The sequence below is a fragment of the Phyllostomus hastatus genome, unplaced genomic scaffold (genome assembly GCF_019186645.2).
Source record: "Phyllostomus hastatus isolate PE091 unplaced genomic scaffold, TTU_PhHast_1.1 phas_contig_86, whole genome shotgun sequence".
Taxonomy (NCBI): domain Eukaryota; kingdom Metazoa; phylum Chordata; class Mammalia; order Chiroptera; family Phyllostomidae; genus Phyllostomus; species Phyllostomus hastatus.
Genome location: NW_025333977.1, coordinates 22,519,880 through 22,542,248, shown reverse-complemented (window position 1 = coordinate 22,542,248; position 22,369 = coordinate 22,519,880). Strand labels below are relative to the sequence as shown.

At 39.6% G+C, this 22,369-nt stretch overlaps 1 protein-coding gene across 4 annotated transcripts in view; it reads left to right on the top strand.

Moving 5' to 3' along the window:
* Positions 1-22,369, top strand: part of PLD1 (phospholipase D1) — a 180,076-nt gene that overhangs the window by 150,321 nt on the left and 7,386 nt on the right. For all 4 annotated transcript variants that reach the window (XM_045850837.1, XM_045850833.1, XM_045850835.1 and 1 more), the window contains 2 exons: positions 5,192-5,326; positions 12,797-12,950. In XM_045850837.1, the coding sequence (XP_045706793.1) occupies positions 5,192-5,326; positions 12,797-12,950 (289 nt within the window). The remainder of the gene's footprint in view (positions 1-5,191; positions 5,327-12,796; positions 12,951-22,369) is intronic.

Here is a 22,369-nt window from a genome sequence, read left to right as displayed (position 1 = left end):
TCCCGCATAAGACATGTATGTCACTAATAAAAAATACTTTGCTAAGTTTTACCTAACTGCATCCAGGACAGAGAAGATGTAGCAGAGCATTATCCTTAACTTGATTTCCTAACAGCTTCAAGTGAAGATGATAGTGAGGGAGTAAGACTCTAAAAGACAGACTGTTGAAACAAAGTCAGGAAGGCCATTCAGTGCTGACAGTGGCTAGTAAGATGCAAAGTGAGGTTATAGGAAAATAACAAGTCAGAACAAGCCTGCTTAGGTTCTCAACCACAAAAATGGCCTGAGCTTATTGTAAAGCGTTTCCCTGGGCTCTGGGCCCTTTCCCTGCCTTTGCCTATTCAGAGGGAAAATTGAATTTTAACACAAGAAGTAATTTCAATGTTAAGCCCTCTTCTGAAAAGATTTCCAAGCACACTGGGAACAGGTCAAAATCAGACATCTCAGTGGGGAAAATATGCATACTCTAAACAGGAAAGAACAGATTAATGACAGAATGCCCCTTTCTGAGGTGCAATGTTCTGTTGTTGGTTTTGTTTCTGTAAATGCAGAGTGGGTTTTAAATCCATGAACCAGCTAATCTCTAATTGGATGGAAAAACTATAGCTCTGTACCAGGTCAGTTCTTTAAAAATAACAGAACTGCCATTGTGAATATGTTAAAATTGCAGCTATTAGTGTATAATTATCTGATACTCCAGTCTTCAATGATTTAGTGTTTAATTTAAAGCATTTCTTTATCATTTTTACAATTTTTGTGAGTTATGACATTTCAGCATCCAATTTAGTATGATTTAACAGAAGGTCTGGATGTATTCGATGAAGATTAGAAATGTACAAATATAAACTGCTACAGGTTTTCAAGTAACAAAGGCATGTGGCAACCCTTGAAGTCCTTTTACAAAATTTTCTTACAAATATTGAGCCTGCTGCATTGATTTTCTCATCTTTTGAGGTATATATGTACAATGTTCATAACAGATATGTCCTAGGAGCCTGTATAAACCTCGAGATTCTGAGATACGGTACCTCCATGACATATAATTTGGAAACCTCCTGATATATTTCCATCTGTTGCTTCATATTAATGCTTGTGCATGCTCCTGGCTTTCTCCCATTTTCTTCAGAAGGTACTTGTTTCCTCAGAACCACAAGAAACATCACCAACGTTGTATCTATGATGTGTCGGTCCAGTTTTCTTCGCAGAACAAAACACTAATGGGAGTAATTTCTCAACTTGCTTTTTTCCTGCTAGATGGGCACCCTACTGCATTTGACAGGCCATGCTGGGAATCATCCAAAGTGTTCACTTTCTGGCTGGCAACCCTTATCCTTCTTTTGAGTCCTGTTGTGGCTACTAACCCTTCACCTTCTTCTCGAGGGCATTTTTCACAAACAAATTAAATTTTTATCACTGCATAGAGCTATTTTACAGTCAAGGATATAGGTTGGACCCTGTGGGCTCTGAAGCTCTCCGGCTAATTGATAGGTTGCTGATACTCTCCAGACTTGCATTGAAATGGCACAAATCCATGCTTAGAAAATTACAAATTACTAGGTCTTAATTACTAGCAACTTTTAGGTTGCTATTAGTCAGTATCACTGATGTTTAAAAAAATACTTTAAAATAATTTTAGACTTCTAGTTTCCAGAACTGCTATATACGCTCCACCCTGATTTCCCAAATGTTAACATTTTACCTTTTTGCTTCATCATTCTCCTTTACCAGATAGGTGGGCATTTTTCCCCTGGACCATTCCGGAATGAGTTTCAGCCATGATACCCATAAACCCCTAAATACATAAGTAGGGATTCCTGAAAAAAAAAAGACATTTTTAAAGCAGCTATAACTCAATTATCAAAATAAATGAACTTGACATCAGTGAAATACTATTATCCTGTTATAGACCTTACTGAAATTTCACCAGTTGTCTTCCTGATACCCTTTATAGCAAAACGGGGGATGTTTTGTTCTGACTCAAGATTCAGTCAACAATCATGTGTTGCATTTTGTTGCCATGTATTTTTATTTTTCTTTAATCTGAAATAATCCCCCAATCTTTTTTTGGAAGGTGGACACTTTTATGAACTTGATATTTTTGAAAAGTACAGACTCCTTATTTTATAGAGAAGCCCTCAGTGCGGGTATATTCATTGCTTCCTCACGATTAGGTGCAGGTTATGCACTTTCAGTGGAAAGGTTACAGAAGTGATGGGTTCTTCCTCATGGGCCGTGTCAGCCGGAACACGATGTTGGGGTGCCCCACTACTGGTTTCATTAACGGGCCGCCGAGTGAAGGTGGTATTTGTCAGGTTCCTCCACCATAAGATTACTTTTTCCCTTTGTAATTAGTAAGTATTTGTGGAAAAACGCTTTGAGGCTATGTAGAACTCCTGCTTCTCATCAAACACCCAATAATTTTTAGCATGTATTAATGATTCTCTAATGAATCAATTATTACCACTCTGATTCAATTATTACCATGACAGTTGCTAAATGCTGGTTTTCTAATTCTATTATTTCTTCTATATTTATTACTTTCTTCTTAATTTCTTATTTGCAATTCTACTTATTTGCAGCTGTAATGAAAGCTTTCCCTTCTATATTTATGTATTTATTCTTGTTTTTATATTGGCATTGGATATATTGGTTTTTACATTATCCTGCTTTTTCTTGCCAATCCCGTAGGTAAGAAGTGGTTTCTCAGTGTAGTTTTAATTTACATTTCTATTATCATAAATGAGGGGGAATATCTTTTCAAATGTATGTTTTTGTGTGTGTGAATTATCTATTCATGTCTTTCACTCATTGCTCTGTCAAGATTTTGAGCTGTCTCCCATTAATTATTGAGTTCCTTATATGTGTGCACCCTTCGCTTTTTATCTGTGACACATACCGCAAATACTTTCTCCCACTTTGTCATTTGTCTGTTGTTTTTTTGCTTGTGGTGTTTTGTATCTTGAAAATGTGTGTGTGTGTGTGTGTGTGTGTGTGTGATTTTTAATTGAGCCAAAGTTGTCCACCTTATTTTTTATTGCCTCTGGACAATGTCAAGCCTTCCCGACACTCAGGCCATACAGGAACTTACCCGGTTTCTTCTGACACTGGTATTCAAATGCTGATGCAATTGTATGAGTGATTTTTATATAAAAGTCTGAGTCCTTTATGTAAAAATGCTTTCTCTAGTTATTTGAGATGCAGCCTTTATGTACATATGCAAAATTTCCATATGCACTTGGATCTATTTCTGGACTTTTCTGTTCCATTCCCAGGTTCAGTTGTCTATTCATAGGCCAGTTCCCCACTGTCAATGACACAGACTTTATGGCATGTGTTAATATCAGATGTATGGGATGGGATTCATGTCCCCCCATACTTTTCTTTCCCAGTTTTATCAATGACCATTCTTGAATGTTTATGTTTTCATATAAACTACAGCATCAGGTTTTCTAGTTCCATGAAAACTTGTTGGTGTCTTACTGAGATTACCTTGTAAGTAACCTTACATGTGTAAGTTAATCTAAAGAGAGTTGGGATTTCTTTTTTTGTTGTTGTTTATGTTGAATTGTTCTATCCCAGAGCAAGCGATGTCTTTTAATTTGTTCAACTTTAATTCTTCTGTCTTTCAATAGTTTAAAATTTTTCTTCATAAAAATTTTGCACATTTATTGTTAAGTTTATCTTTAGGTGTTTTACCTTCTCTGTCACCATTATAAGTGAGGCTTTGTCTATGATTATATCCTCTGAATGGTTATTGTTTGTGTGTTTGGAGCCTATTGATTCCTAAATTTATATTCTATTATGCTTATTCTTTTATTGTTTGAGATAATTTTATCATCAAGTCCACAAGTGTACTATTATATTATCTATAAATGGAGATGGTTTTACTTCTTAAGTGATTTATTTAGTCTAAATGCATTGGCTGATGTCCCTAAGGTAATATATACACACATACACAGATGTACATATATAGTTCATGTATTATACATATATTAATTTTTACACATGTTAAGAAAGTACTCCTCATTTCCTACTTTGTTCATTGTTTATGTGAAACTTCAGAAATGCATCTCTACACATGATGTACCAGGGCACCAGCACATCAGTCCCACGGACACAGCTGCAGGGTCGCCCATATGTGTGAGGGGAGGGTTATCTGTAAGGGGAGGGTCTCTGTGTGTAACATATAAATAAATTTATTTCCGAGATACTCACACTTAATAGGAACACTGAATGACACCAACAATAAAATAGAAAACATTGCTAATACGTGGAAACGTCGGTCAGTAGAACATGAACTACATTGGTTCTACTAAAGTGCTTCAGATTCCAATAAAGAAATAATAAGATTTATGTTCTCTTTCTATTAGAATTTGTGATGGTTTGGTTCCACTTTATTTATTCTCGTATCAGACTTTGCTTATCCCAGACAACTACCATGTAGGAGAGGGACCGTACCGCCTGCGACAGCCAGTCGTGTCAGGGTGGCGGTGATGCGGTGGCTGGGTATGGGATGCATTTCTCCTTATCATAGGAAAGGCCCTCACATGAGGGGAGGGTAATGAGTTCAAGTGCAAACCTGGTTCTGCTTGCTTTGAAGAAAAGTCTCCAAAGTCAAATGTAGTCAGAATTCCTTCATTTCCTCATTTTCATAATTTAGAAGGAGGAGCGTCATTTAATTGCCACCATTTATATTTACCCAAAGTCTGTAAAATATAACTGCTCCTTCGTGCTGCAAACTGTACATACCTCAGGCAGTTTGGGCACACATCTTGCATCTGATTTCAGCTGCAACAGGTGGTGAGCAAGACAGGTGCAAAGGTCACACCAAAGCCTTGGCTTATCTGCTCGGGCTCAGCTTTGATGATCGCGCTGCAGCAGTTACTCACCAAATCATTGAAATAAAATGTTCATATTCAAATATACTTTTGGATTGCCTCAGCAAAAAGAAGACATGGAAGCACTTCTGTATGATTTTTTAAATGTGTGTGTACGAGATCAACAGTATAAAATTACTCAGATAGCAAAAATAGATCCTGGGCGAATCCGGGAATTACACACGCACGTTGACACGCACATTATACAGTCTATTCTTAACCTATTTAAGTAATACCATTGTTTTGGTAAAATTGAATGTGCCGTTACTGAGCTTGGTCATATTAATTTTAGTAATTTCTCTTTAAACTTACAGTTGGCAATCAGTGGATAAATTACATATCGTTCTGTGGTCTTAGAACACACGCTGAGCTTGAAGGCAACCTAGTCACTGAGCTCATCTATGTCCACAGCAAGTTGCTAATTGCCGATGACAACACTGTTATTATTGGTAAGTACATGGTCTCTGACTGTGTTTCTTGCTGGTTGACTTCAATCATGCAGAAATCTTTCTATTCCTCTGTGCTTTCTGTGCAGTGGAGAGGGACAGTAACGTGCCATCTAAAACATTTCTGAAGGGATCTGTTTTGCTTACAACTATCTAATCCCCATTTTTATCTGTGAAGAAGCACAGGCCCAGAGCAATTAAATGACCACTGTGTAAATGACAGTATCCGAAGGCGGCAGCTTGGCCCAGCAGAGCCATAGTCGGCCTGCTCCCTTTAATTCTTTTCCATTCCTTATTTTTATTGAATCCAAGTGCCTGCATGTGGGGACTCAAAGGAGGAGAAATGGATGGGAAAATGGTCACACATGAGTACCTGGTGGTGATGTGTGTGTGTTTGCCCCCCACCCACCTCACCATTGTCGCAGATCTCAAGTTGTGGGAGGGTCAGAATCAGGAGGCTATTGAAGTACTGTTGCCTCCACGATGTCTGTGTTTTCCCTAGAGTCTTTGTTTTGGGTGTCGTTAAACAGGGTGCAGAGTGGACCGGCTTGGTTGGTGTGAGCGTGGTTAGGGGGAATTGTGGAGTAATGGTATGATGTAGCTCTGGAATGAAGTCTGCCGTCTTTTTTTGTCAAGGATACACAACAGAAATCTCCAGAGTCCTCTCCTCACCAGCAGATTCGTGAGAGAGTTACTGGTTGTGCATTCTACCCAGATTAGATCAGCTTGACCAGAGGGATGGGTGTGCAGCTTTGTTGTTTTATACACATGGAAAGCTTTATTTTCCCATCACTGAATTGTCTTGCTTTCTAATATTATGTTACATATACAGAGAAAGGCCAGGAGGAGAAACAGTATTAATAATCAGCCAGATAAATGAGTTGACAAGGGCTGGGGGTAGGTTGCTTAGAGAGACAATGTGTCCCACTATTGGGGATTCTGCTCATCTGTTTTAAATGAAATGTAGTTTTTCATCTATTATAAGATACTTCCCTATTCCTTAAGAAACTAAATGTCCTGGAGCATTTTGAAATGTCTTGGCAGTAAATGTAGACATCTTCCACTGATAAAAGGGGGAAAAAAAAGCCTCAGATCTAGGAGTAATGAGACTGCCTTATCTGGAACATGATTGGAAAGAAAGAAAAAGTTGTTCTGAAGCCAAAAATTGTATAGACCACAGTGTGGTCTCACCACCACCACCCCCTACCCCCCATACACACACACAATGAATACATATACTGGGCATTTAAGAAAAATGTCTTGCATCTCTGATCTCTTGCTCTATAGGGATCAGAGCTCTATAGGGATTTACTTACTCCCCTATTTCACCCAGAACAAGGTTTCTCTGATTCCCCTGAAGCTACTCTGGCCTTGCCCTTCAGAAGCCAATCTCAGAACATATTTATATGAAATTTGGCAAATGACAGTGGGAAGGAGAAATACTAATGTTTGCTGAAATGGAAAAACAAACGAAGTGAAATAAAATTCACTTGATCTCTGTAGAAAGATTTTAGAATTCTAGAAGTAAAAATTGACAGATGTAAATATTTTACTTTTAAAGGTCATTTTGATTTTCAACCTGTTCTGTTTTACTTCAAGTATAAAATGCAAAGTAGTTTTCAGTAACAGAGCTATCAGTTAAATAGGTTTGTTGGGGTTTTTAATTGACAAACTTTGTAGAAAGGTCTCTGAACCCTCCAAGGTACAGTTCATTTAGGCTATCAGTCATAGGTTAATTTTGCACATAATTCTTCCTCCCTCTCTGGAGACTGGAAATGTGGCCCTGGGAGCATGCAGAGGTCTTCCTTTGGGATCTAGGGGCTGACTTCTCTTTCTCCTTCCCACAGGGCACAACAGATTCCCCCCCCCCCCCGCCCCGGGGAAAATTCCAAAGATCCCCTTGCTCTTGTTATCTCAGTAGAAGCTGGAAGAGTCAGCAAGTTTGCTGTTGCTGCTCGAACCCATCAGCCCAGTTTTAGTTCCTAACACAGAGAGCGATATTGAAAATTCTCAGAGAGGAGTTTGAGAAGTTCTGGAAGAATATGTTACAGGTGTTAAGCAAGTTATCTCAAAGCTTAAGAGTTAAAGTAACCCATGATTAAATTTTCTAACATGGGAAACTTATGCCAGAATTATTGAATGATTGATGTAAGAAAAGTGAGTAAGTGTTTATCCTCATTGTTCCCTCAGGAGGAAATACTTGTTGTCTTCTCACCCTAAAGTCTCTTTGGTGCAGAACTTCCATTGTCTGTTGGCCTGAGCGACCCCGCTGGTTATGAAACCTGTGACCAAATCCAGTTTTCTAACCCATCTTAATGTGGTCACTGAGCCAAGTTAACACTGATTTGCTTTCCTAGCCAAAACAAAGCTATCCTTACGTAGAATTTAAGTCCATCGTGTTGACTATGTGAAGTGAGTTTTCGGTGCTCACTAATCCAGTGCAGAGTACAGTGGGGAGTGTCAAGCAGGAATCACACACTGTGCTGCCCCACAGAACTCCTGGGCCGGAGGGGCGGCTGGCCTCCTGTCCACCTGACACCAGGAACATCAGGTGCAGACTGCAGACCTGGAGCGGGCGAGGGTGGGTAGGTGAGAAACGCGGCAGGCTTGCGTGGCTGACGAGAGGCTGTGGTTGCAGGGCTGCCCAGGTAGAGAGGGGTTCCACTTGATCCCGTGTTGTGGGTCCGTCTCAACCCTGACTGCTATAGAACTGCCTGGGGAGCTTCTAGAAACTTATAATTATGGAGAAGTTTATTTGTGTCTGCAATTTATCTTAAAACAGATTTTTTTAAAGAATGGATTAAATGGATAGATTTTTTTTAAAGGGGTGGGGCAATATTGAAAGTGTCTGGTTTCTACTTGCAGAAATTCTCATAAAATTGGTCTGGTCTGGGGCCCGGACATCGAGGTGTTTTTGTTTTTCTCTTTGGCACCAGTATTTTTCAGAGCTTCCTAGGCAATGCTCACGGGCACTTCAAGCTGAGAATTTCTGAACTGCAGGCACAGGGAACACGAAGGGGGTGGGAAGTACAGGATAGCTGATTTGGGCTCAACAGAAAAATCCGTTTTCCTTTAAAACACTAGACCGCGGCACAGTGGGTATGTTCCTTGTCTATGACTGCTGCAACACACGGCCACAGACTTAGGGGCTTGAGACAGTGCAGGTTTGTTGTTCTGTAGGTTCAGGGTCCCACACAGGCTTCCCTGAACTGACGTCAGGGTGCCGGCAGGGCTGCCTTCCTTCCGGAGGCTCTGGGGGAGAATGCATTTCCTCGTCTTGTCCAGCCTTCAGAGGCTGGCCACACTCATGACCCCCTTCCTTCATCTTTGAAGGCAGCAGTATTATATGTCTCTGCAGGTTCCCCAAAGTTCCAACCCATTTTCTTTTAAGGATGCCTGTGATTATGATTAAGGATGCCTTACCCACATAATCCAGGATAATTTCCCTATTTTAAGGTCAGTTGAATAACATCCTTTATTCCACATGCACCCTGAGTGCCCCTTTGACCTGTGACGCGACAGATGCACAGGCTTTGGGGGATAGGACACGGGCATCTTTGGGGGCCATTGTTCTGCCTGCCACAGGCGCAGTCACGATTTCTGAAATGAGATGGGAAAAAAGCACACACCGTAAAGGGAAAGATAGATAAATCCAAATGCATTAAAATTCAGAACTGTATTCATTAAAAGACACTATAAAGAGAATAAGAAGATAAACCACAAACTAGAAATAGATATTTGCAGCACACTTAGTATTCAAAACATATAAAGAATTCCTATAAATCAGTATGAAAAGATAACTCCAAGAAAAAAAAAATAGCAAAGGAACTGTATAAGAACATCACCCAAGCCCCGGCTGGTGTGGCTCAGTGGATTGAGTGCTGGCCTGAGAACCAAAGGGTCACTGGTTCAATTCCCAGTCAGGGCACATGTCTGGGTTGTGGGCCAGGTCCCCAGTAGGGGGTGCATGGGAGGCAACCACACATTGATGTTTTTCTCCCTCCCTTCCCGTATGTCTATAAATAAACAAAAAATCTTAAAAAAAAAATACCTGGCTGGTGTAGCTCAGTGGATTGAGCATAGGCTGTGAACCAAAGCATCGCAGGTTCGATTCCCAGTCAGGGCACATGCCTGGGTTACAGGCCAAGGCCCCCAGCAACCGCACATTGATGTTTCTCTCTCTCTCTCTCTTTCTGCCTCCCTTCCCTCTCTAAAAAGAAATAAATAAAATCTTTTAAAAAAATCTTTAAAAAAGACTTAAAAAAGAACGTCACCCAAGAGGATGTATCTGAGACATATCATATTTATATATATGAAAGCTATTCATCCTCGTTAATATAATAATGAAACAACAGTTTTTAAAAATGCCAATTAGCAAAAATTAAAAAGTCGTCCAATCCAAGTACTGCAGGGCTGTGGAGCACCAGTCTCCAGTTCTGCAGACGGAGCCTGGGCAGACTCTCACGTGTGTACACCAGGAAACATGCACACACTGTGTGCAGCTCAAGCGTGCATCACAGCAAAACCATGGAAACAACCGGACTTCCATCTGCAGTAGAATGAATAAGCCCTGGTGTGTTCATTCAAGGAAAATAATAATTACAATTGTGCACAGATAAATCCCTGAGACATAACATTGAATGAAAGATGCACATCTCAAAAGGTTAGGTAGGACTCCCTTCATATAAACCACAGACATGCAGAGTATAATGGACACCAGATTCTCTATCGAGTCTCCCACTTGGTAAGAGGAGGGAGGGCCTGCGTGGAGGACACCTGAGGGCTTCTGGGTGGTTGTGTTGTTTTTCAGCCCGAGTGTTAAATTCAGTGGTGTTTGGTATTCCTAAGTTTTATTTCTATGTATGAAAATATATATATTTTTTCATATGCTTTTTTGTATTTTGGTATATTGCACAAAGTTTTAGAAAGGTCACTAATACTAGCAGACAATGAGGGTATGAGGGGGATAAATGGTAATGAAAAAATACAATAAAAAATCATTTTCTAAAAATTAAGTGGTTTTAAATTTTCAGAGCACTGTCCTAATAAAAACAATAGATTGCAGTTACCATAAAAGTATTACATGAATAAAGAGCATATTTTGTAAACAATTAAAATTCTGAAAACGTGTATAGACTAAAATGTCAGAATTCCCCGATTGTCCTCCCTCTCTTTGCCAGAAGGCTTTCCCCCTTCTTAACACTTTACCGTGTCTCTCTCTAGAACCCTGCTGTCTCTTCTTCCTCGTGTTATACAGAAATGGAATAGTGCTGCATCTGCTGCTCTGAACTGGGTTTTTAGAATATGGGAATGTTTAATAAGAACAGAGGTAGCGTTTACATCCCTCAATATCTCATTTCCAGTACCTCATTCACTACATTCATCTAAAATTTTCTCAGCTCTTTCTTCACATTCCTGTTAAATAGTAGCCAACACTTACTCAGAGTCAGTGCCCCAGGTAATTTCAGATCAGCCCTCGAAATATAAGAACCACTCCTCTCTCTCTAAGAATTCCAGTTCAGAATGCCAGCAATGTATTTCTGACTTTAGGAGTAGGGCCCACCTTGGTGGGAGGGGGACTGGAGGACTGGTGTAAAAAGGGGTGTGTGTGTGTGAGAGAGAGGGAGAGAGAGAGAGAGAGAGGCTTCCCATCCCCTGTTTCCCAGACAGTGGAGAGCAGTGATGACCACCCAATCCAGCTGCCTGCATCCCAAGAGCATCCTCTGCTGGAGACCAGGGGTAGTGAAGTCCCAAAACAGTACCGTGGGAATTGTTTTCCTCTCCATGTTGCAGTTCACACACACGGTGAAGGGTGATTAACCCAGAGAGGAGGCTTCTCTGATACAAATCCTACTTGCCAGCAAATTGTCCCTTCCTATGACAGTGTTCTTTGGTGCACATATTACAGAATTAACAAGTACTTGATAATAATGTCAATAATAATTAACATTTGTACAGCAGTTTGTAGATTAGTAAGTGCTTTCACATGATCTTAATTCTTACAAAGAGGCCACAAGGTCTGTATTATGATCCCAATTTATAAAAAGCAAATTGAAGCTGAGAAAGATTAAATAACTTTGCCCATGTTAATGTTGGGCCAACTGTCCAGCCTAAAGATATGACTATGAATTTTCTAGTGTAATCAAAAAGTGTATGTATAAAGGACTCTGTTGCTAATAAAACAAAATGTTTCAAGGTTGTCACCTTACAGTGCTCTACTAGTACTCTCAGATGTCTGTGAGGTACTCCATCCATCCCTAGGGTCACCGTGGGGCACCACTCATGCCCATAGCTATCATAGATTTGTATATGAACCACGTGACAATTTTGTGGCAAAGGGCAGTAAAGTCTCTTCAAGATGGGACAGCTTTTTCTCCTGTACAACATCCTTCCTCAGGGCTCAGGGCAGGCTGCTATGGCTTACACTGTGACGGTCCCCATCACAGAGAGTAGCCAGTGCTCCTGTTCAGCCCGACCCTTCTGCTCCACATCTGCAGAGGCAGTGAAGTATGTGACCAGGGCCAGAGGAAGGAGAAGGAAAAGGAATCAGCCAGGCTTCTTCTGTGGTCTGTAGAATACCACAAGGATTCAGAAGAATGAATCCGCAGTGATTAGTGAGGAAAACATGATGGGGTTTCTGAAGACAAGGCAGAGGAACACAGAAAGCACAGGTTCATTTGGACTTAAAAACATAATGGAGGAAAGTTGATATAGAAGCTGTTGGCATGCCACACAAGTGAGGCGAGAGAATGGAAAACCCAGAGTCACTAATGATAATCTGTTTGGAAAGTAGTCTCTATTGATTGTGAAGGTACTCCTGGGTTTTGACGCTCATAAATACATGACCATGAGTTAAAGCCTACAGAGCCTGATTAAGTCTAAAAACTGACTGAGGTGATCTGAACTGGTAAGCATGTCTGTTTTTCTTCATATGTTTAATGATTATATCAGTTGCAGTCCTTTGAGCCACAAAATACAAAATTCAGCTAGAAATGTGTGAAACAGAAGTTAAGAAAGATCTAGTGTTGGCTAGTTCAGGGACTTAAAGATCCAGAGTCTCCCTTCTTTCTGCTTGTCATCTTCAGCTTGTTTGTCTCCTAGTGGTTACAAAATGGCTGCAGAAGCCCTTGGAATCACACACTCATCCATCCCCTCAAGCCAAAATGTCCAAAGGCTTGTGTCATTTTATGAAAAGAAAAAAAACTTTATCAGAAGCCCCCAATGGACTTTTCTTTACGTCGTACTGGCTAGAATCATGTCAAGTGCCCATTCCTAAGTCAGTCATTGGCAAAAATAATGAAATTGCAACAGCTGGCTTAAACTGATCAAGATGCACTCATGGGTTAGAGAGGGCCCCCCTTTCCTTAAAGCAAAATTAGAGTTTCGTTAGCAAGGAAGAATTGAGTGGGGAGGGCAGCTGGCAGAGTCTGCCCTGGTGGGAAGATTGTTCAGTTTCTCTGTTTCTCCTTACAGGCTCTGCCAACATAAATGACCGAAGCATGCTGGGAAAGCGTGACAGTGAAATGGCAGTCATTGTGCAGGACACCGAGACAGTCCCTTCAGTAATGGACGGAAAAGAGTACCAAGCTGGCCGGTTTGCCCAAGGACTCCGGCTGCAGTGCTTCAGGTGGGCCCTCTAGAGCTCTGTCTGTCTGACCGTGGCTCTGCCACAGGGGCGCGGGACCCAGCCCAGCCCCACGCACGGTCCGCGGGTTCTCCTTCTCTAGTACAGTGTCTCTCAGAGCACAGGGTGGGGACTGCCGGGACTGTGTGACAGAACACAGATTTGTGGCACATTTTTCTATTTTAGAAGTTTTTATTATGTTTATGTATGATAGAGGAAACTAGCATTTTAAATCTATGAATGGACCTGGGACCAGGCCTGGTCAAACCATCTAGTGTCTATTTAAGTTTTTTATAGTGAGCTCATTTTTAGAAATTGAAATAGTTCCAGTAATACAAAGATATAATGAAAATTATTCAAGGAAAATGCCAAAAATAGTGGTATTAAAATTTATTCTTTTTAATATTTACTTACTGAATTTAATGACAAGACATTGGTTAATATGTAGGTTTCAGGTGTACAATTCTATAATACATTACCTGTATATTGTATTGTGTGTTCACCACCCCAAGTCTCTTTCCATCACCATTTATCCCCCCTTAACCCTCTTCTGCCTCCTCCTATTCCCTTCCTTCTGGCAATCACCATACTGTTGTCTATATCCATGAGTCTTTTCTTTTTTTCCCTTAATCCCTCCACCCTTATCACCCAGCCCCCAATCCCTTCCCCTCTGATGGTTGTCAGTCTGTTCTCTGTATCCATGAGTCTGTCTCCACTGTGTTTGTTAGTTTATTTTGTTCATTAGATTTCACACTTAAGTGAAGTCATATGGTACTTGTCCTTCTCTGACTGGCTTATTTCTCTTAGCATAATAGTCTCCAGGTCCACTCATGCTGTTGCAAAGATGTCCTCTTTTTTATGGCTGAGTAGTATTCCACTGGGTAAATGTAAATGTGCTACAGCTCTTTTATCTACTCATTTACTGATGGGCATTTGAACTGCTTCCAAATTGTGGCTAGTCTAAATAATGCTGGAATGAACATAGAGGTGCATGTATTATCAGAAGTGGAATTGGATATGCTCCAGAAGTGCCATCACTGGGTCATAAGACAGCTCCATTTTTAATTTTTAGGATAACTCCATACTGCTTTTCACAGTGGCTGCACCAGTCTATATTCCCACCCACAGTGCATGAGAATTCCCTTTTCTGTATATCCTCACCAACGCTTGTTCTTTTATTGATGATAGCCATTCTGATGGATGTGAGATGATATCTCATCGTGGTTTTAACTTGCATTTCTCTGATGAATAGTGACATTGAGCATCTTGTCATGTGTCTATTGGCCATTTGTATGTCCTTCTTGGAGAAGTGTCTACTCAGGTCCTTCACCCATTTCTTAATTGGATTTTTTTTGGTGTTGAGTTTTATAAGTTCCTCATAAATTTTGGATATTAAACCCTTATCAGATATATGGGTGAATATGTTCTCCCACTCAGTGAATTATCTCTTCACTTTGTTGATGGTTTGTTTCCTTTGCTGTGCAAATACTTTTTAGTTTGGTGTAGTTCCATTTGTTTATTTTTTCTTTTGTTTCTCTTGCCTAAAGCAATGTATCAGAAAAAATATTGCTATGGAAGATGTCTGAGATGTTATTGCCTAAGTTTTCTTCTAGGATTTTATGGTTTTAAATCTAACATTTAAGTCTTTCATTCATTTTGAGTTTATTCTAGTGTATGGTGTTAAGAAGTTGGTCTAGTTTCAATTTTTTTGCACATATCTGTTCAAAATTTTCCCAACATCATTTATTGAATAAACTATTTTTACCCCATTGTACATTCTTGCTTCCTTTGTCAAATATTAACTGACCATAAAGGTGTGAGTTTATTTTTGAGCTCTTTATTTCTGTTCCATTGATCTATGTGTCTGTTTTTATGCCAGTACCAGGCTGTTTTGATGATTATTACCTTGTAGTATAGTTTGATATTAGGTAGTGTGATTTCTCCAACATTGTTGTTCTTTCTCAGGATTGCTGTTGCTGTGTGGGATCTTTTGTGGTTCCATATAAAATTTTTAAATATTTGTTCTAGTTCAGTGAACTATATTATTGGAAACTTGATAGGAATTGTGTTGAATCTATAGATTGCTTTGGGTAGTATGGACATTTTAATGATGTTAATTCTTCTTATCCATGAATATGGTATATGCCTCCACTTATTTGTATCTTCTTCAGTTTCTTTCTTCAGTGTCTTACAATTTTCCAAATACAGATCTTTTACATCTAGTTAAATTTATTCCTAGTTATTTTATGTTTTTTGAAGCAATTATAAATGGGATCATTTTCTTAGTTTCCCCTTCAGATACCTCATTATTGGTACAAAAATGCAACTGATTTCTGGATATTTATTTTGTATTTTGCTACTTTATTGAATTCATTTATTAGTCCTAGTAGTTTTTTCTTTTCTTTTTGTTTGTTTGTTTGTTTGTTTGTTTTTGTGTGGAGTCATTAGGGTTTTCTATATACAGTATCATGTGATCTGCAAATAATGAGTTTTACTACTTTCTTTCTTATTTGAATGCCTTTTATTTCTTCTTCTTGTCTGATTGCTGTGGCTAGGACTTCCAGAGCTATGGTGAATGAGAGTGGTTAAAGCAGACCATCCCTGTCTCATTCCCAATAAGGGAAACACTTTTAGTTTTTGCTTATTTGGTATGATGTTGATGTTGGTTGTGGGTTTGTCGTATATGGTTTTTATTACATGGAGGTATGGTCCCCAATTTCCCCTTTGCTCAGAGTTTTTATCATAAATGGGTCCTGGATTTTATTAAATGCTTTTTCTGGTGTTAGATTTAAATGTGGAAACTTTGGTTCTCGTTTAAGATGACTACAGACATGAAATATTTTTGATCTTCTGCAAGAAGATGTGATTTTTAAACAAACTTGTAGGCAAGCGGAGAGATCGCAGGGTTAGGAAGCAAGGGCTGCGTGGCCCTAAATGAGTCTTTCATTTGGTGGCTGTTGAGGACTTTCCAGGGCTTTGCTCGAACTGGCCCTGCCCCAACCCTGGCAGTCTAGGCTCAGGGGTCAGTGATCCTTCTAGAACCTAACTCCACGATGGGTCCTTACGTCCTCGCACTCTTCCCTTGCTCACTGAGACACACTGAGCTCCCCACTGGCTGTGGACACCCGACCACTCTCCCACCTCCAGGCTTTTGCAGGACGGTCACAGCCGTGATTCTAGAACTGTATTCGCCAGGATTGGACTTCACAGTGAGAGGCAGCAAGTGTCCCTGTGTAAGGGCAGTGCTTTAAGCTGTTTTGGGGAAGGCACCACACAGACACATGTGACAGCACTGTTTTAACCCTTCTGGTGTTAATGGCTGCCTTTGGAAACCGGTTCAGTTACAGATATGGCACGAAATGAGCACTTTCCTCTCTGCAAATGCTGGGGTCCATTCCCTCATTCCTAACTCCAGACTCTGCTTTTGAAAACCAGTACAAGCTTCCGTTCCAGAGATGGTTCACTCTGCTCTCGCTGCCCCAGCAGCTCAGCACATCCATCCCTCAAAACTCAGCTGTCAGTACCTTCTCACAATTTTTATTGCTGTATTTATTGCCTTGGTTACTAATTGTTTTGCTAGTAAGATTTTTTTCAAACCATTGATATTCCAATTAGTTGCTAATGTGTCTTGTTTAGCTCTGGAGAATTTAAAATTAGTACCCTGCTAATCAACCCATGATTGCCTTCTGCAGCATAGATAAGGAAAAAAAATATTTCTTGTGTAAACCAGAAGTAAATGTCCTATCTTTCCAGTTCCATTAACTGAAGTCTTTTCTTTAAAGTGGCGGGCTTCTTTGTAACTTTCTAAATGTATATAATTATAGCAGTAGAAGGTTATGATTACAACACATGTACTTTCATTGTACAAAATTTGGCAAACACAGAAAAGCAATTAAAAATCAAATGTATTAGTAATCCTACCACTCAGTGCTAACAATATTAATATTTTATGTATATCATATATGTATATCATTTATATACATATATATAGCTATAATGTATTTCCTTTTAAAAACACATAATTAAGATCTCACTGTTCTACAAACTTCTTTATTATTTAAATAATGTTGCACATACTTTCCCGTGTCACTAAGTATTCTGTAACATGTAAGGGCTGCACTGTGTTGTGTCCCGTGAGTAGACCATAATTCCTTTAACTAATACCTCAATGATAGGCAGATTTTTTGCTGATATAAAAAAAATGGTATGTTTGTACCATTGGTATAGCATCTTGTTTACCTTCTTAATTGTCTCCTCAACTAAATCCTAACTGTGGGATTTCTAGTCAAAGGAAGCAGGCAGGGTTCTGTACCCTCTAACTTTCTGCTGTGACCCTAGCAGTGTTTTAGAGGGCTTATTCCCCCATCTTTCCTGAATTCTGTGTTTTGTTTAGTCTTCGCCAACCTGTTGGATGCCAAAAGGAATTTTATTATTTTAATTTGCATTTTGAGAGTTTTCAGAAATGGATTCATTAGCCATATGTAATGGCTCTTTTGTAGAATGTCTAGCCAATTTATGTTCTTTGCCCAGTTGGAATGTTTTCTTTTCTTTTAATGATTTATAATTAACTATAAATTATTCCTATATCACATTTGTTGCCAATCTGATTTTTAATGACCTCGTAGTCATATTTAGAGTATTTAGGGGAAACTTCAATTCTTATTAACCAGTCCATCAGTTTTTTTCTTTTTTCTACCCTCCCTTTTCTTATATGTTTAGAATAGCTTTACCAGCCCAAGATTAAATATGTACCTATATTTTTTCTGGTACTTATTTGCTATTACTTTTTACATTTAACATTTGCAATTTACTTTGGTGTAAGAAATGAGGTAGGAACTCCAACATTCTCCCTCAACCAATCAGCTGACCCAGAACTGCACGATGGGCGGGCAGGTACTCTGCTTCTCCCACCTGCGACGCTCTGATACACTGAATAGCCGCAGATCCTGACAGTTCTAGTCTCTCCACTCTGTTCTATTGACAGTCTGTTTGCTTGCAGTTAGATACATCTTAATTATTATAGCTGTGAGTTTTAATACTTCTTCTCACCATACATACACTTCCCAGAATAATCTTGGCCACTCTTAAACATTCATTGTTATACATGAACTTTTGAGTTATTTATTCAAGTTCTCCTAGTTTTTTTTTTATTGGGCTTACAGTGGATTTATAGATTAATAGAAAAAGAATTGACATCTTTATAATAGTGAGTCATCCTATTGAAGAATGAGGTATTCTCATTCAATTTATTCAAACATTTCTTTTCTGTCCTGACTGATGTGCCTCAGCAGGTTGGGCATCATCCCACAAACGTAAAGGTCACCCATCTGATGCCTGGTCAGGGCACATGCCTGGGTTGCGGGCCAGGTACTCAGTCGGGGACGCACAAGAGGCAAGCGATTGATGTTTCTCTCGTGCATCAATGTTTCTCTCCCTCTCTTTCTCCCTCCCTTCCCTTCTCTCTAAAAATAAAAAAAAAATCTTTAAAAAATTGTTTTTATTCTTCAGTAAAACTCAAGGGTTTTATAGGGGGCAGGCGTTGTTCTTAAGTAATTATTCAAGTTTTATTTCCAATGCATATCATGCTAAGTTTATTCCTAGGTACTTTTATTTTTCCTGGCAATTTTCAAGTTCTCTTAAAGAGGCAGTAGGTTTTGAACAGTCTTTTTCATTTTGCCACAATGCTGTACACAGATAATATAATAAAAAGCACCACAAAAACCTTGTATCAATTTTAGCCCTTTTTAGTAGGAAATATTCTCAAAGATAAATATTGTGGCTTAGAGCACAGCCATTTTTTCCCTTAAAAATTCAACTTCAATCCATTTTCAATCTAGACTGTTTTTGAATAAAAATAGACAGACACATTTTAATGTAAAATCAATTCTAAGTAGAATCAATCATCAGGGCACTGCACTGAGTGTTACAGCCTCATGCCGAACAGCTCATTAAATCCTAGAAAATTATCCAAACTTTACAGATGTAACCATCACTCAACAGAAGCCATTATCCACACAAGTGGAGTCAGAATCATTTAAAGTGATAGAGAAAAGGAATGGAAAGAACAGAAACAACTTTGTGCAGTTTTTCTATTGTCCCACTGATGCATAAGCAATTAAACTTTAAAGAATTGCCATTATATACATTAACATAAAAGCAATCTAATTCTTCTCTGGAACCTTAGTCCTCAAAAAAAAATACCCAAAATACTTCATATTATTTTGACTGTGCATTTTAATATGTTTACTATAATTTAAAAACTGACAGGCAAAATAATTTATTACTAGATATTGTCTGTTATAGACTTATTGCAATACTTTCTCTGCATACGAGCTCCTCACTGATACCTCGGTAGACACATTACCTTACCTCTTGTTCTAATTTAAAAGCCAAGTCACAGAAATAGTCTGTTGCCTCAATTTTCAGCGAGTGCGACCTGACCCAAATCAAAGGTATTATTGTAATTGACTTAGTGTTATAACTCGTACCACCCCTCAAACTAGGTGCAGTGAATTTGAGCTTTGGGTCTTAATGAGCAGCAGCATCCAGGTGCAGACATCATCCCTGAAGACCCTTGTAAAAGTTATTTCTGTGCTGTTTAAAGGACACATTATTTGAAGTGGACATACAATTCTGAGGTTACAAAACTCTAATGTTACCACTGAGCCCATGGTGCCAGATCTACTTATCTTAGAGAATGCTTATGTAGCAGGAAAAATGCAGACTGAGAGTAAAATGAGATGCTGTTTAATCCCTGTCAGCCTGGCTCAGCTGGTTCAGGAGTGAGACGCTGGAGGCGACTGGGACCACCCCACGGTTACGGGGGCACGTGTCGGCACAGGATTGAAAAATCCTGAAGTAGATTTTTCATCCTCTTTGACCCAGGCATTTTCATTCTAAGATTTCTCCTAGTGAAATAATCATAGAAATTCACAAAGTTTTACATGTGATGAATTAACTATGTTCATTATAGCACTGTTGATAATAATGAAGTACTGAAAACCACCCCAAAAAGCTGTAATAAAATAATTGGTTGAATAAATTTCACATGATGGGAAATCCTGCAACCATTATAAATGATGATGTAAAGCTACAATTTTTTAAAACTCTCACCTGAGGTTATGTTTGTTGATTTGAGAGAGAGAGAGAGAAGCATCGATTGGTTGCCTCCTATTCATACCCTAATTGGGCATCAAACCCACAACCTTTTGGTGTAAGGGATGACACTCTAACCAGCTGAGCCACCTGGCCAGGGCAAGCTACATTTATTCAGATACAAAGAAGGTAACAATGTAATGACCTCCACACTGTTCAATCCAATCAGGGCTCACTTCTCATTGCTGTACTTCCTGTGGTTCCAGGACACCACATCCCCTGGCTTTTCTGCAGCCTCCATGGCCACGCCTCCTCCCCCTGCTGTGGAGGGGCACCGGGTCCTCTCTGTCTATACGCACTCCTTTCGGTAAACTCAGTTGAAGTCACATGGCTTTATGAATATACATGTGTGGACAATTCTAAAATTTGTATCTCCAACCAAGCCTTCTCTTTCAAACTCCAGATTCCCTTATCCAACTGCCTGCTTAACATTGCCCCTTGAATATTTAATAGATGTTTCAACAGGTTTAAAATTGAACTCCTAATCTTTCCCCACAAACTGGCTCTACCCACAGACTTTCCAGTCTCAGCTAATGACAACTGCATTCTCCTAGTTGCTCAAGCCAAAAGCCTGCTAGTCATCTCTGATGTCTCACTTTTTCTCACACCCTACACCTACGTTATCAGTAAATCCTGTTGGCTGTACCTTCCTCTCCACCCCGCAAGCCGCCATCATCTGTCACCTAGATCACTGTGGTAACTCCTAACTGCTGTCCCCGTTCCAACTCTTGCCCTGCACCATCTTTTCTCAACACAGCAGCTGTATTTTAATACGTAAGTCAGGTCCTTGTCACTCCTCTGTTCCCGGGTCTGCAGTATGTCCGGTTTCACTCCATGTGAAAAGCCCATGTCCATCAGGCCTTTTCCTCCGCTTCTATTTCCAGTGTTGCACAAGCCTTTCTGATATTCTCTAAACCCACCAGGCATGTGAGCAAAGGGCTTTAGTTAGGCTCAGTCTGAATTTCAGCTCTATTACTAGTATGTCTCCAAACTTAGTTTCCCATCTGCAAAATGGGAATCACGTACCATCTACCTCACAGGATTAAGGTGGGAGTACTTTTTAACCTTAAAACCTTCTGTAAATACAGGGTTTTTATAATTTTCAAATACGACCTCTAAAACTTGTCTTGCTTTCCTTGAGAATTTTTTATTTCTAGTCCCATGTTTATATATGATCAATTCAGACAAGTTCTAATATGTGGATTCTTTTACACCAGGCACTCTGGGGATTTGAGAGTAGCCAAGTCATGTTCTTTCAAAGAATTTATATGCTAGAAGTGAGACTGTTAGAAACAAAAAAAAATGCATAAAGTATCACAGGTGCTCTGATAAAAATATAGTATATATGATTAACAGAGTGTTCAAATCTCCTAGGAGTGACAGGGAGAAGTGGGAGACTGAAAAAGGGGAATCCATAAAAAGTTTTATAGAAGTGACTTTGTATTGAATTCTACAAGATGGTAGGTAGGGTTAGGTAGACAGGTAGGCAAAATTCAAAGCCTCCCTAATTACTCCTATCTCATACATTTAAAGCACACCTGATATTTATCAAAATTTTAATTAATTCTTTTAAGGGTGATTATTCATCACTGATCTCACCCACCCAATTTAAATCTTCCCAGAGAGGCTCCATGTCATTTGTATTACTTCGTGTTCCTTAGAGTTCAGCATAGTTCCTGGACAGATGGACAAGAGGGAGGGAGGGAGGACGGAAGGAAGGAAGGAAGGAAGGAAGGAGGGAGGGAAGGAAGGAAGGAAGGAAGGAAGGAGGGAGGGAGGGAGGGAGGGAGGGAGGGAGGGAGGGAGGGAGGGAGGGAGGGAGGGAAGGAAGGATAAGTGAATATAGGAAGATCAAGTCATGGTGAAGAGCACAGGTCTGGGAATCTAATGGTTCTGGTTGGAATTCCAGGTCTACCGCTTACCAGCTGTATGACCTTGAACAACTTACTTAACCTCTCTGTGCTTCAGTTCCCTTACCTATAAAATGAAGATAGTAACAGTTACGTTTTTATAAGGTTGTTGAGGATTTACTGAAATAGTTCCTGGACGGGGCTTTGCACATTTGCTGGGACTTGTTGTGAATGCTAATTCTATCCCCCAGGGTTCTCACATCCTTAGGCCAGTTACAAGGACTGTCAGATAAAAGTTACAGCTTTCCCTCTGTCCACCAGTTAAGTCTTTCAAGTATCATAGCAAGTTAGGGCCTTTGGTTTTGCTTTGTTTTGTTTTGCTTTGTTTCATTTTGTTTTGTTTTGCAACATGTGTTT